The 15,047-nt window shown below is 37.5% G+C and overlaps 1 protein-coding gene across 7 annotated transcripts in view; it reads left to right on the forward strand.

Annotated features, from left to right (window-relative positions):
* EXOC1 (exocyst complex component 1) overlaps positions 1-15,047 on the forward strand; it is a 52,910-nt gene that overhangs the window by 13,632 nt on the left and 24,231 nt on the right. For 2 of the 7 annotated variants that reach the window (XM_020892159.2, XM_020892162.2), the window contains exons 5-11: positions 1,698-1,718; positions 3,213-3,400; positions 5,205-5,432; positions 5,642-5,774; positions 6,354-6,463; positions 7,252-7,305; positions 11,168-11,317. In XM_020892159.2, the coding sequence (XP_020747818.2) occupies positions 1,698-1,718; positions 3,213-3,400; positions 5,205-5,432; positions 5,642-5,774; positions 6,354-6,463; positions 7,252-7,305; positions 11,168-11,317 (884 nt within the window). The remainder of the gene's footprint in view (positions 1-1,697; positions 1,719-3,212; positions 3,401-5,204; positions 5,433-5,641; positions 5,775-6,353; positions 6,464-7,251; positions 7,306-11,167; positions 11,318-15,047) is intronic. The other 5 variants (XM_020892163.2, XM_020892165.2, XM_020892164.2 and 2 more) reach the window with 3 other exon arrangements.

Here is a 15,047-nt window from a genome sequence, read left to right on the forward strand (position 1 = left end):
CTGCGGTGGGGCTGCCATCTTGCCAGCGTTAGCCTCTGGTGACCTTTAAGGAATTTATGGTGATTTTCCATGCCTTGAATAACAGCTTAATGTGCTCTGAGTGAAAGTGAAAGTCATTTAGTCGTGTCCAACTCTTTGCAACCGCATGGACCATACAGTCCATGGAATTCTCCAGGCAGAATACTGGAGTGGGTGGCCGTTCCCTTCTCCAGGGGATCCTCCCACCGCCGGGATCAGACCCAGGTCTCCCGCATTGCAGGCAGATTCTTTACTAGCTGAGCCACCAAGGAAGCCCAAGAATACTGAAGTGGGTAGCCTATCCCTTCTCCAGCAGATCTTGCTGACTCAGGAATCAAACCGGGGTCTCTGGCATTGCAGGCAGATTCTTTACCAGCTGAGCTGTTTTAATTTTTTTTTTTTCTTTTTCAGCATTTCAGGATTGAACATTCTGATCAGTGAATGATCCATAAGCTTTCTGTTCCATTTTCAAATATTATATATTTCAAGTTGTTACTTATTGCCTAAAATGTATTTTAAACCAGTATATTTTGTTTAGTTAACAATATGGGAAAATACATACCCTACCTGTATTTATCTCATTGAGGAATAGGACCAAAGTCAATAAAAAAGAGTATTGCTGTTTTTTAAGAATAAGGTGACTAGCTTTAAAAAAAGAAAAGACATTTAATTTTTCAGAGCCTTAAGCAAAGGTGTAGACATTTTTATTAACATTAACCTAATTGAGATCAATTTTAAGAATACTAAGATCCTTAAGTATCTCATTTTGAAAATCACTTTCTAGATATCAGTAGCTACTGCTTTGATTTAATGGAGTTTATATAGTAGTTTTATTAATGACTATAAACTAGTTTAATGTTTTACTGGACTTTAAAATAATGGCCACTAATTGTGTTTTTTTTTTAAGTCTCTAAGCTTTGGGTTGTGTTAGAAAACAAATGAGAAATTATCACCATTTCCTTTTAAGAGCTAAATAATCATTCAAGTAAGACTGTTCATTGCAGTAACAGCTTTAGTGGTTTTCATTGGTGACAACTGAATGTTCATGCTAGTAACTGGGGCTTCTTGGTAGAATAATATTTTTAAAACAGGGCTTTGTTAACAGGTTAAGTTAGAAGATTTTGTTTGGCCTTTTCCTTTTCATTCTTACGGCCAGATTTTTTTTTTATCTTTGACTTGAATTCTTAAAAGCCAGCTTGAACTGATACCTTGTGTGTTTTTCTAAACTGCTTCCATCTTGTCCTTTCTAGCAATGTTTTATGACTAATCCATGTGAGGGGGTGTCTGGGTAAAGGTTTTGGGTCTTGAGTGAAAATAACTAGACTAAATGCATGAGTCACAACTGACCTAAAAATAATCCCCAGAAAGTAATCTGTTTTCCAGTTTTCTCCTCCAAGGTCTCAGCAGTACTGTATGTTACTAAGAGAAAATAGAAAGATAAACGCATTTTTAGTCACTGTCAGAAAATGAATAAGAAAAATGAACTCTGGAAATTTAGCTTCTTGTGAATATTTCCAATTGGTAGTTGTATTTGACATTGTCTTTTAAGCTTTAATTTAGTATGAAGTTTAAATGAGATGTGGGTAGTATTTTTAATATTTAAACCTGTGTACATTTCTACCCAGCTAATATTCTTTGCTTACTTTCCTCTGCTTTTCTCATACCTTTTTACTCTCCAGAACTGCCTAAGGTTACAGAAGGTGCGTAACACCTTTTCTTCTTATTCTGTTCCATATAGTTTTTATTACTTGCCATTGTTCTTTACTATTGGTTGCATATTTTATGAAATTGTGTGCAGGGAAAAATGTATTAGAACAAAATCCATATGCTAATAAAAATTAATGATAGTATTCATTATTGACTTCCAAAGAACTGTTTTATGGAAGAGAAAATAGTTCTGAAACAATCAGGATCACTTGAAGTGTTTGTTTATTCTAAGTGTTTACTTGTGTGAGGAGCTGTGCAGAATGACCTGGGCGTCCCGCGCCGCCTAGTGGCTACAAAGTGCACAGCTGACACGTAGCTTCTCCAGAGTGACTCGGAAAGGGCTGGGAGCTGGGAGACGCCGCTCTAAGGGGCTTGTGTCTGTGTACTGCAGTCTGTAATTGCCCCTCCTTTTCTTCTGGTGTGTTATCTAAACCTGCCTAATTAGCATTCTTAAGAGTAGACCATTTGTTACTTTGAATTATATGTTTTGTTCAAGGACAAGTTAACATATGTCAAGTCATGCTGAATGTAGATTCTCATTTTCATACAAAATAATGAATATTTAAAACACTTGGAAATTGTGTTTTAAATCATGTCCTGTGAATTGTTGAAAATCAGTAACTGTTTTGAGGTTTATTTAAAGGTAAAATTATTTTTTTCATTTTATCTCTCTTGATCTCAAGGTTTATATAAAATCCCATATGCTGAGTGTATTCTTTCCAGAAAGTGAACTGAGACATTTATCTAGAAAACATCTCAGTTCTGACCTCCTGGTCTTTTGTTTTGAAGCAGGAAGACAGTTGAAATTTTTGTAGTTTTACACAGCCATGATGTTGTTCTTACTATACAGATATTGAGGAAGTTTCTATTAGCTGATCCTTAGACATTTTATAAACACATGTGAAAAATTTTTACAGAGAGAAATGGAAAGTTCAGTTAATATTTTCATTGCCCAAAATAAATTATGAATTGTAGATGCATTTTTAAAATTTCAATTGAAAGTTATTTGGAGGGAAACACAAAACATAACAAAGACAAAAAGAACAAAAATAACAGAAGAAGGTGTTACCTGGGAAAAAAAAGGAAAGCAAATTGTTTCTCATGTGTCCTGAATTCATAAGCATTATTGTATTAAAGCAACAGTTATCTCAGGTAGGAAAATAAAAAGGTTAGGCTTGTACATGTGTTTCGTTTCCGGTTTTATATTTGTTTTATAGTTTAATTATGTTTTGGTAAAGTGTGACTAAGGCCTGTTTTAACACAAGTCAATAAATCAGACTGCATGCTTTTGTTATAATAGACATTATGTTAACATATGCGGTTCTTCATAAAAATAAGGTTTTTTTCATATATTTTGAATCATTTTTTTCCTATTTTTCAGCCACTAAATGTGACCTGTGCTTATAACTGACCTTACCTATCAGTACAGTGCTGTTGTCCTTCCTAGTTTTTTACTACTTTATTTTAAATTTTTACCCTCTTTTAAGAATCTGTTCCAAGTGGAGAAAACCAGAGTGTGACAGGAGGTGACGAAGAGGCAGTGGATGAATACCAAGAGTTAAATGCAAGAGAAGAGCAGGATATTGAGATAATGATGGAAGGCTGTGAATATGCAATTTCCAATGCCGAGGCCTTTGCAGAAAGGTTGTCCAGAGAGCTGCAGGTGTTGGATGGGGTAAGTCTTTCCTGTAACGTGTGACTAGTGATATGTGGTAAACTGAGGAGAGTTCATATTCTACTGCCTCTGCCTTTAAGCCTAGATAGTGTGATTATTGCTGTCTTTCCCTAGAAGTGCTTTACCAGCTGCCCTCCCTCCGTCTTTCACTGTTCTTGGTCCAAAGACAGAACCATTCCTATTAGGCCAGTGAAGGCAGTTGGCTGAGGTTCTGGATTTGGGGAGGTTCTTGATATGAAGTGATGGAAGTAGAAAGTAGCCAACCTGAAACCACCCTGGGTTGATTCCCCCAGCCTCTGAAACACTTCAGAAGAGTTCAGGGCAAGAGAATAACAATTTTTGTGGTTTGGGGGGGAAAAAATAGGTACAAGTTAGAAGGAGAAAGAGTGAGCTTAAAGAAAATCCTTTACCCAAAGAGAGCAAAATAGTGTAGTGAAAACAGGAGAGCCAGGGCAAAAGGATGTTTGACTCCTTCTCTGAACTGCTTTGGAATAGATCCTGTTTATTTGTATGCACATATCTGAGCTTGTATCTAAATGTACATTTTTAGGAAGTAAAAAGCTACAAGTAGTACCTCTCTTATGAGAAAAATCTAAAATGAGAGTGTTTTGTAGGTGGGTGTCCTTTTGTTAGGCAAAGTATGCATTTACAAAAAACTCTGAGAGAATAAGGAATGTTTTAAAGACTTAAAAGAGTGTTGGCATTTTATACATGAAAGGTACAGAAGTTGTAAGGTTGAACTGAGGTCCAGAGATTACACCAATAGCCCAAGCTTACAAATGTGTAAGACTCTCTGGAAGTAAAGCCTAGAAGAGACGTCAAGATGTTGCAGTGAAAATTGTCCTGGATCAGTTCAAGTCACAGCTCTGCTGCTTAAGATTCAGTGGGTCAGAGCTCTGCTGCTTTACTGTTGGGCTGCACCTTCAAGGGAGTTATTATGAATAGTATATAAAATAACATGTGAAATTTTAGCATCACCCATACAATGATATTATTTTAGTTCTTTTTCCATATTTTTTCCTCATATCATGTTATCTGCCTTCTTAATGCGGCTTTGTGGTTTGTATTTTCTAGTTAATGTTGCATCTGTGTTCCAAGTCATCATATTACTTTGCAGTTTAATTTTGGATTTGAAAGCTTCCATATTTCAGGGAATTCAGAATCAATAGAGTCTTTAGAAAATATTAATAAGGGGTTGGTGGTTTGTTGCTGCTTTGTCTGGGGGAAAAAAGTAGTTGCAAGTGAAAGAGAAAAGAAAGAATATTGTAGAAGGAGCTATCTTATGGCAATAGGCTCTTCCACATCCTATTAGTACAAATCATGCTACAGTTATAAATTAGTTCCATGTATCTGTTAAAGACTGGCATGCTACTGCTACCCTCTTAACTGAGGTATTAGCATAGGTGATTATTATGCTTTTGTTTAGGGTTTTACATAAATTTTGCAGATTATAGAAAATGTCTATAGTTGATAGAGCTGGGAGCAGTGTCAGAGATGGTATAACCTAACGCCACTAAGCTTACAGAAATGAGAGTCCACCATTGCTGATGATACATCATGGCGCATGCCCTAAATATGCGGTATTGAGATCTGGTCCCTAACCTCCATGTAAAGGGACGTGTGCTTCCCTGAAATACTATGTGAAAAAGTGGGGTGTAAACACAAAGCAGCAAATTAAAGTAGACGTGTGGATATGTATGTCAGCCTTTGTTGCCACTGCTGCTGAGTCACTCTGCTGTCACAGAGATTTATGGATATTTTATTTGAAGAATATGAAGTATTACTTCTCTTTTTAACTGTGTAGGCCAACATCCAGTCTATCATGGCCTCCGAAAAGCAAGTCAACATCCTAATGAAGTTACTGGATGAGGCTCTCAAGGAGGTGGATCAGATTGAATTGAAACTGAGCAGTTATGAGGAAATGCTCCAAAGTGTAAAAGAACAGATGGATCAGATCTCCGAAAGCAACCACCTCATTCATCTCAGTAACACTAATAACGTAAAACTTCTGTCTGAGATAGAGTTCCTTGTGGTAAGCATGGTTATAAACTACTAACAACAATAAAAAAAAAAAAAACTAATGATCTCTAAAGTCCATTTGCCAATATTTTCTAATTTCCTTAGGAGAGCAAGATTTAAAAATACTGAAGTTTCAAACACATGGTAATAGGATTGCGTAGCATCTTACCTGTAAACTTCCTAAGAGTACACAGACAAATGGTGTGTTTATTTACATTCCAGAACCACATGGACCTGGCCAAAGGTCATATAAAGGCACTTCAGGAAGGAGATCTTTCTTCTTCCAGGGGCATTGAGGCCTGCACCAATGCTGCAGATGCCCTGCTGCAGTGCATGAATGTAGCTCTTCGACCAGGTATGACCATAAAATCTGCCCAAGAACTTGGGACTAAGCTTCTGACTTAGTGTAAAGCTTTTGACAAGAAGTCCATGAGGCAGGTGGTTTAGGGTTAGATTATTAGCTATTGAAACAAGTTTCACTTACTATCAAACATAATTTATATTGGCATGAAGAACTTCATTTCGGTACCTTCTGATTGACCATCAGTGACTCTCCGTTAACATCAGGATTTTTCTTCAGTGCTGTTCACAGGAACTAGCACAAAGTAGATGCCATAAGGCTTTGCTGGACCAGCGGTTCCTAAACTTGAGCTTGCATCGGGATCACTGCTCAGGGCTACCACAGGAGCAGTAGGTCTGCTCTGAGGCCTTAGAATCCATGCTTCTGACCGCTGCCAGGTGATGCTGAGGCAAGACCACAGCATGAGGATCGCTGAGTTATACTGTTTTTCCCCCTTACCTTTCTTTTATAAACACACGAATAAACCAGTAAAAGTTTGAGTTCTTCAGAACTGAAATACGGCTTCTGTTATAAATGCACTCATTAGACATCCGGGAGCTCTTTAACACGTTAAATAAGCTGTCACGATTTCAGGCCATGACATGCTTCTGGCAGTTGAGCAGCAGCAGCAGCGTTTCAGTAAGTTGCGAGAGAATTTTGCCCGGAGACTGGCCAGTCACCTCAACAATGTTTTTGTTCAACAGGTAATTTTATTTTATTATAATACTGTCATGTTCCTGTAGCTTGAAATGAAATTGTCCCAGAAAAAAATTTTAATGTATTTAATTGGGAGCACAATATGTTCCTTTATATATTTATTTGATTTTAATATTTTTAGATATGTGTGTATTTGCTCATAGATGTTTTTGGGGCCTCAGTGGTCTCCTATGAAGACAGTTCATTTTAGCCAAAATTCCCTAAGTTTTAAATAATTATGCTTGCATATTACATATACCCCATTTAGACAATCTTGTTTATAAAAATAAGTCCAAACTTGTTACGTGTTTAATGTTTGGCCTGTTTTATTTTTCAATATTTTCAAGTGAGAACAGGGACTTGATTCCATGTTTTCAGTGTTTCATTGGCTCCATATACTTATAAATATGAGAAAAATGACTAACTCAATTGTAAATTCTAGTTGATTTAATCTCATAGAAAACCTTTGTCTCTATTTTTATGTGGAAAGGGTGTTATCATTAAGGTTGTGGCAATGATATAAATGTTACTATTAAGTATACCTTAGAGGGGCTTGACTAGAAGGTGTTTTATTTAACAAATAATAAATTAGACTTAATATTTCTTGAGTAAATTAGGTGTCATAAATTAGATTTTGTGTATTTATCATCTCTTTAATAGGGATTTGGGGCCAAAAAAAAAGTTGAGTGAAATTTTGTTCATCAAGAAATGCTGACTGATATTCTCGGTTCTTATTTTGTTTTCACTTTGTAGTATTCTGAAACAATTGTATTTACTCTATTTTATTTCTGATTAGTTTACTCAGGCCCTCCTTCAACTCTATAACAGGTCCTACTTTCTTTCCGTGCCTGTGAGTACATCAACTTTGGCTCCAGCTTCTCTGATTCTTTTTTTTTTTCCCCTGTAAAGTTTACTAAGCTTAATAGCAGCAGAATCTTTATAGTTATAATTTACTGATTTGAGCTACCTGTTAACCATATTTGTAGCAGTTTTTTTAATGTCCCATAACAGAAAGTTTATTTAGATCCAAAAGGCATTTAATCTCATTCTGCTTGCCTTTCTTTCTGTCATTCTTTCATTCACTCACTCACTCCTTTATTTGGAAGTCATTTGCCAAGTGATTAAAGATGCATTCCAGACATTTCATTGGAATAGATGAGAGGCTGATTCTTTCCTCTAGTTGCTCACAATCTAGAGAAGGGAGACAGATAGACTGAGAGAGGGTATATGTTATTGTGGTACCATGGGAATAAAGGAAGACCAGCTAACTAAGCGTGCAAGGGGGAAACAGGGGAAGACTCTCTTAACATTCCACTTGACTTGAAAAGCTTCAGGAAAAAAGTAAACCTCGGAATCACATAGGAAATACTAATGCACACTTTTCTTACACTATTATTTCAATAATATCTATTTTTACACAGTTCTCTAGTTTTTTAAAATAATCCTGTTGGCAGGGTGTAGTCCACATTTGTAGATGGTACGGAAAATACCAGTCAGTAAACGATAATCCTTTCTCCACCCTTAATTGTTTGTTATAACATGCTATTATTTGTGATTTTGCTTCCTTGCCTTATAAACTAATGGCTTTGTTTAAAATTAATACATCCCAGTTCTGAAAATCTAATATGCGTTGTTACATGTGAGTAATGCATGTTAAAAACCAGAATGTTGCAACAACCTGGAATGTGCTGAAGAAGATGAAAGACAGTGTCCTAAATACAGAAAAGAGATTTTCTGTGTGTTAAATTTAATACTTCGTGTCCCCTAGCAAAGAGTTGGGAAACAAGGGGATTTCTGTTCCTGGTTGTGGGACACAGTGGGAAGATTTGATTAGCGCATTGGGTTACATGTCTTTGTTCATCATCAAATTTTGATTGTGTGTCTGATTTGTGTGTTACATTGTGTGACAGTACTCACTGTCCTCCATATGTAAGAGTAAGAAATGGTTCCTACCCTCGAGATGCTTGTGAGGATGTGGTAAAAGTAATGTACTTACAACTCTACAGCAGTGTATACGGGCTACCTTAGAGACACCACAATGAAGTGAGTGTGTCAGTAAAGCAAGTCACACAAATTTTTTGGTTTCCCAGTGCATAAAAAAGCTATGTTTACACAGTATTGTAGCCTATTGTGTGCAATAGCATTATGTCTAACAGAAGAATGTACACATTTATTTTAAAAATACTTCATTACTAAAAATTGCTAACCACCATCTGAGCCTACCATCTGAGTCATCATCTTTTTGCTGGTGGAGGGTCTTTCCTCAATGTTGAAGGTGCTGGGGGACCAAGGCAGTGATTGCTGAAGATTGGGGTAGCTATGGCAGTTTTTTAAAATAAGACAAGAGTGAAGGTTGCTGTAATGATCAACTTTTCCATTCTCAGACAATTTCTCTGTAGCATGCAATGCTGTTTGATAGCATTTTACCCACAGTAGAACTTCTTTCAAAATTGGAGTCAGTCTTCTCAAATCCTGCCACTTGCTTTATCAACTAAGTTTATGTATTAATTAGAGTCTAAATCCTTTGTTTTCATTTCAGTAGCCTTCACAGCATCTTCACCAGTAGATTCTCTTTCAAGAGACCAGTTTCTTTGTTCATCCATAAGAAACAACTTCTCATCCATTATATATCTGTTAAATGAGATTATAACAGTTCAGTCACATCTTTAGACTCCACTTCTAATTCTAGTTCTGCTTTCTACCACATCTATAGTTACTTCCTGTACTGAAGTCTTACACCCCTCAAAGTCATTCATGAGGGTTGAAATCAGCTTCCAAAACTCCTGTTAATGTTGATATTTTGACCTCTTCTCATGAATTATGGTGTTCTTAAAGGCATCTAGAATGGCCAGTCCTTTTCAAAAGGTTTTCAGTTATCATTACTAATTTATGTATCTATAATAAGAAACTTTAAACAGTGTCTTAATTTTTAAAGTATACAAAGAGTAAAATTCTTAGCACAGTTGAATTCTAGATATGATAGTTATCTATATTATTGATTGAATTAAGCAATTTAAGTATTTGATTTTCCTCCTTCCTATATATTTTGAAACCAGTTTCTCTTAAAATCTTTCTGTTAACACTAACAATATTTAATATATCTTAATAGTCTGAAGGTAATAATGTTTTTATATCAGTGAATTTTCACATGATGGTGATCTGAAAATGCTACTTACAGTAGGAAGTTTTGAATAGTAATATATGTAGAAGAGCTTTGTAAACCGTAAAATTCTCTATAAATGTTGGTTCTTCCATTTTGCAGGAGAGATGAAGGCTTTTAATTGAAGAGCTTTCCTGACATTAAATTAAATAATATAACTTAACATGCAGTGACCTGAGTAAACAGCTATAGAAGAACATAAACCATGATTTTGAGTCTTGAATTATTGAAAAAATTAATGAGGAAGGATAATGGAAATATATCTAATATTATTATTAATAAGGGCAAAATATTTGAAAAACATTTATCAGCAATAACAAGTTTGTCAAATACTTCTTCCTTTTAGTTAGTGTAACTTAATTAAGACACAGTTTGGAGACATTAGCAGACTTAAAACTAATCTCTATCTGTGTACAGTATCTAATATCTGTGATTCAGTGGAATCTCAGTCATCCTTCTGATGTGGTAAACATTTCTGAAATGTTTGTAATGACCTTCAGCAGTTTTTGAGTCTGGTTAAAATGATTTTGTTTGGCATGTTTTTAAAAGAAAACAGAAGTGAGACTCACATGACTAAGGTTCAGATTCTAGCCTTCCTCCTGTGTGACCTGTGTAAATCATTTAACCCTTTGAATTTCAGTTTGTTCTGTTGGATCAACTGATCTGCTGGATCCATATACTCTAAAACAAAAGTCAGGATGCATCATCTGTCTCAGGCTGATTGAAAACCTACTAATTTATATAAGTCATGTCAAGGATTAAAAACTAAATTATATAGTTGCTTCTGTAGAAAATTAATGGAAAAATTAAAATTACATTATTGTTAGGGGTTATCCTGGAAAGGGCTTCCCAGGTGGCTCAGTGGTAAAGAATCCACCTGCAGTGCAGAAGACATAGGTTCAGTCCCTGGGTGGGGAAGATCCCCTGGAGGAGGAAATGGCAACCTACACAGTTCTCTTGCTGGGAAATCCCATGGACAGAGGAGCCCGGCAGGCTACAGACAGTCTATAGGATTAGCAAAGAATAGGACATGACCCAGCAGCTGAGCACTGAGCACTGTCCAGGAAAGCCCAGGAAGCAGTCATCTGTAGTCCTTCCTCGTTCTGAAATTCTGTGTCCTGTGCGTTTTCACCTGCTGTTTAAATATCGTAGACTCCAATGGAAATATCATAGATGTAGACAATTTGTTTTGAATGACTTCCCCTGTTTGGTGTGTGTTTCTTAGTTTATATCATGGTATTTATTTGCTTAGTCAATTGTAAAATGTTATGGGAGAGGTAAAGTTGATTAAAACATTCATTTCTCAACTACTCTAAAAGATAAAATGAGTCGATTTATCAGAGAGTCATTCTTGTGTGTTTATGACTATTTTATGGTGGTGGTGTTCAGTTTGTATACACAGGATGATAAAGACAAGTAAGTACTCAGTTCTTACATTTCTATGTTCTGTTGTTTTTGCTTGGCCATGCTTGATCATTATTAAGGATATTTAGTTACAACAATGTTTCTTTATACTGTCAGTGATATTTATGTACTTATTTATTCACTCTAGGGTCATGATCAGAGTTCAACTCTTGCTCAGCACTCTGTTGAACTGACTTTACCTAATCATCATCCATTTCATAGAGACTTACTCCGATATGCCAAGCTGATGGAGTGGCTAAAGAGTACCGATTATCAAAAATATGAGGGACTAACAAAGGTATGGATTTGACGTCAGTTACTCACTGAATATAGAGCATTATCTTTTAGAATCGAGAGGTCATGTGTTCAGTTCCACAACTGACATTTGAAGCACTGTTGTATATTCTTAAAAAAGCAGCAAGTAGTTGATTTCTTAGTGCTCATTAGCTAAGGAGAACATTTTTTTTTCTTTTTCTTTTTTCCATTTATTTTTATTCGTTGGAGGCTAATTACTTTCCATTATTGTAGTGGTTTTTGCCATACATTGACATGAATCAGCCATGGATTTACATGTGCTCCCCATCCCGATCCCCCCTCCCGCCTCCCTCTCCATCCCATCCCTCTGGGTCTTCCCAGTGCACCAGCCCTGAGCACCCATCTCATGCATCCAGCCTGGGCTGGTGATCTGTTTCACCCTTGATAGTATACTTGTTTCAATGCTGTTCTCTCTGAACATCCCACCCTCGCCTTCTCCCACAGAATCTAAAAGTCTGGAGAACATTTATTTTCTTTACTTAGATGGAGAATAGCTAAATTTTGAACTTCAATATAGTATTAGGCCATACTGCAGCTTGAAGCATCATTTAGTTTAGTTAAATAATTATTTCCTGAGTTGCTTTATGTGCAATATAAAAACTAGAGAGTATGAAGTTATATTTTCAATGAGGCATTTGCTTTATAAGAATCTGTAATCTGTTCTTTTAAGCACATGCAGTGTGCCTCTTTATTAAGCAACCATTCCACTGTTCCAGGCACACAGAAACATGGGTATTTCTGTTCCTGATTGTGGGACACACTAGCTGGAAAAATTGGATTATCATATTATGGTACATCTCTTCACTGTGTGCCTCTCTTGTACTCACTAATCCATATGTAAGAATAAGAAGTGGCTCCCACACATGCTCCTACTTCCAGAGAGCGTCAGGTCTGCCCGGGAATAGCAATTATCCTTAAAACAGCTGGCCAGAGTTAAGTGCTGAACTGGATATGAGTTTAAATGTATAGCATGTTAGAGAAAGGAAATTCATGACCTGTAGCCACAGGAGAAAACTTCATAGAAAACATTGGACTTGACTCTTTTCCCGGGACTTTAAGAAGGCCAGCCTGACTGAAGCTGAAATTCCATATTCTAGAAGAGTGAGAAGTTAGGTTAAAAAATCTGAATCGTGAGTCCTAACAGCATTCTTCACACATAGGAAGAGACTTGATAGGGGAATCTAATTAAGAACCTAATACAATAATGAACTGAAATGAAATCTTGAACGAAGAAGATGATAGTAGGAATAGAGATTATAAATCACAAGAGAGAATCCAAAAACAAGGGACAGGATGGTGCCAGACTTGTGAGACGTAGAGATTAAAACAGTGATAAATACCACTTGGGCTTCCCAGGTGGCTCAATGATTAAAAAAAATCCACCTGTCAATGTAGGAGATGCAGGTTTGATCCCTGGGTTGGAAAGATCCCCGGGAGAAGGAAATGGCAACCGACTGCAGTACTATTGCCTGGAGAATCCCGTGGAGAGAGGAGCCTGGTGGCCACAGTCCATGGGGTCACAGAGAGTGGGACACGACTGGGTGACTGAGCGCACACACACACAGGTGGCCACAGCCGGACAAGAAAGAGCCATTCACACGTTCACTTAGCAAACGTTGAGCATCTGCTGTGTGCTGACACTGTTGTATGCACGAAAGGTAACAGCGCTGAAGGAGACAGGCGAATACTTGCCTGCTCAGAGTACATATTCCAGTGAAGAAGGACCAACATAAAAGTCAATTTCGTAGTCTGCTGGAAGGTACTGCTGAGAGCTCTAGAGAAAATAAAGCTGGGAATGCTAGGACATCAGAAAGGTTGCGGTTTCAAAAAGGATGGTCAGAGAAGGCAACATTTGAGCACAAATTTTAAAGATAAGCAGGGGTGCGCAGTGGGAATTTCCGAGGAAAGCTTTCCCAGCACAGCACAAGTGCCCCAAGGCAAGAGCAACTTGGAGCACTGGAGGAGCAACCAGGCCGTGGTGGTGGGAGCACAGCGAGTCAGGTTCCGGATGGGAGGGCGGGCGTGAGAGGTGGGGGAGCGGGGGGCAGGGCAGATCTGGAAGGGACTGCACACCGTTATTGAGAGTTTGGTTTTTACTTGCAGAGAGATGAGGGAGGGGTGTTGATGCGCTTTGAGTAGCAGAATGACATGCTCTCATTTAGTAAACGGCCATTGTAGCAGGAACCCATGGGTTCAGGACTCCACTATTGTGTTGTATTCTGATTTGTTTTGAGTCAGCAGAATTCTGATTTGGAGATAGCTTACAGAAGAATATTTGCATGACTGGAATCTTTGCCTTCTGAAGTTTTAAGAGGATTAATACTGTATTTTGAATGATTAAATATTGTTACATCTTAAGAGTTTTGTGCCAACAAGTGCTTTGTCCCCTAGTGAATATTCAAATGAGTAAAATAATCAATAAGCTTTTTGCCTGATTGTGTTCTCAGTGAGTATTATTGCCATATCTTTATATATATGTAGCTTCATGAATGTAATTTAAAGTGAAGAAGCAAGACAGTAGCCAGTCTAGTGCTGAAGTATGGAATCATTCTCTGCTCATGGTATATTTTCAATTGACAATATTGATGTGCTTTTTTAAATGAAATTATCTTATTTCCAAAGAATCTTACTTTATCTTGTGTTTGAACTTGTGACAGACCATGCAGTTTTATGCCTGATAATCTAATTTGATTGCTCAAGTGTTTTCAAAAATAGGAATCTTATTAATATGACAAAGAAAGGAATGAAAGGAAATGGAAAGAAAGAAATGGAAAAAGGAACCTGACAAATCAGTGTTTCTTTGGTAAGAAATAATAATTAAATCCAGATACTATTTGTACTTCACACTTCCCAGGTAGTGTGTGCTAGTGGTAAAGAACCCGCCTGCCAATGCAGGGGACATAGGAGATTGAGCTTCAGTCTCTGGTTCAGGAAGATCCCCTGGAGAAGGAAATGGCAACCCACTCCAGTATTCTTGCCTGGAGAATTCCATGGATAGAGGAGCCTGGTGAGCTATAGTCCATAGGGTTGCAAAGAGTTGAACCTGATTGAAGTGACTTAGCACTCACCTTTGTACTTAGTTATTTGTACCCAGCTCACACTTTTTGGCAGGACCAGGAAAAGCGTGTCTTCATTTCTTTAGGGAAAAGAATAACTAGGCCCTGCCCCAACTCTACTTGTGGCTGAATCTAACCAAACCCCTAATTTGGGGTGTATGTAATTAGAGCCTAAGGAAAATAGAGGTGCGTTGGGCATGTAATAAGCTCGGCTGCCCAGAAGCCCTTCTGCCTAGCTGGGGCTCTGCGTTATGCATGTAGAGCAGTTGAGCAGGGAGATGGTCTATCCTTGTTTAGGTAGGAACAATCTTTCCTCTCCTAATAGCCCCTTGAGGCCGACAGTCTTTAAGACTCTCATCATCTCTCAGCCTCAGTCCTATATTTGTAAATATAGAAAATAAAACATGGTGTTATCTGTAAGACTCTAAAGTGAGCACAAAATAAAGTTGGAAATACTGCCTGAGATAACAGTATTTAAGCTCAAGATAGTTGGATTTTAAGTTAGGCGCTGTATACAGGGTGCTGAGGAAAATACTCCCAGTGAGAAGCTTCTCTCTGAACTCAGTAAGTGAATGAACTGGGAGGCACGCCTGTCTGTGGGCTTTCCCACCCGTGGGTTCTGTTGAGAACCTGGGGGAAGGTGTTCAGTCATTTGAA

Source organism: Odocoileus virginianus, chromosome 29 (assembly GCF_023699985.2).
Source record: "Odocoileus virginianus isolate 20LAN1187 ecotype Illinois chromosome 29, Ovbor_1.2, whole genome shotgun sequence".
NCBI lineage: Eukaryota > Metazoa > Chordata > Mammalia > Artiodactyla > Cervidae > Odocoileus > Odocoileus virginianus.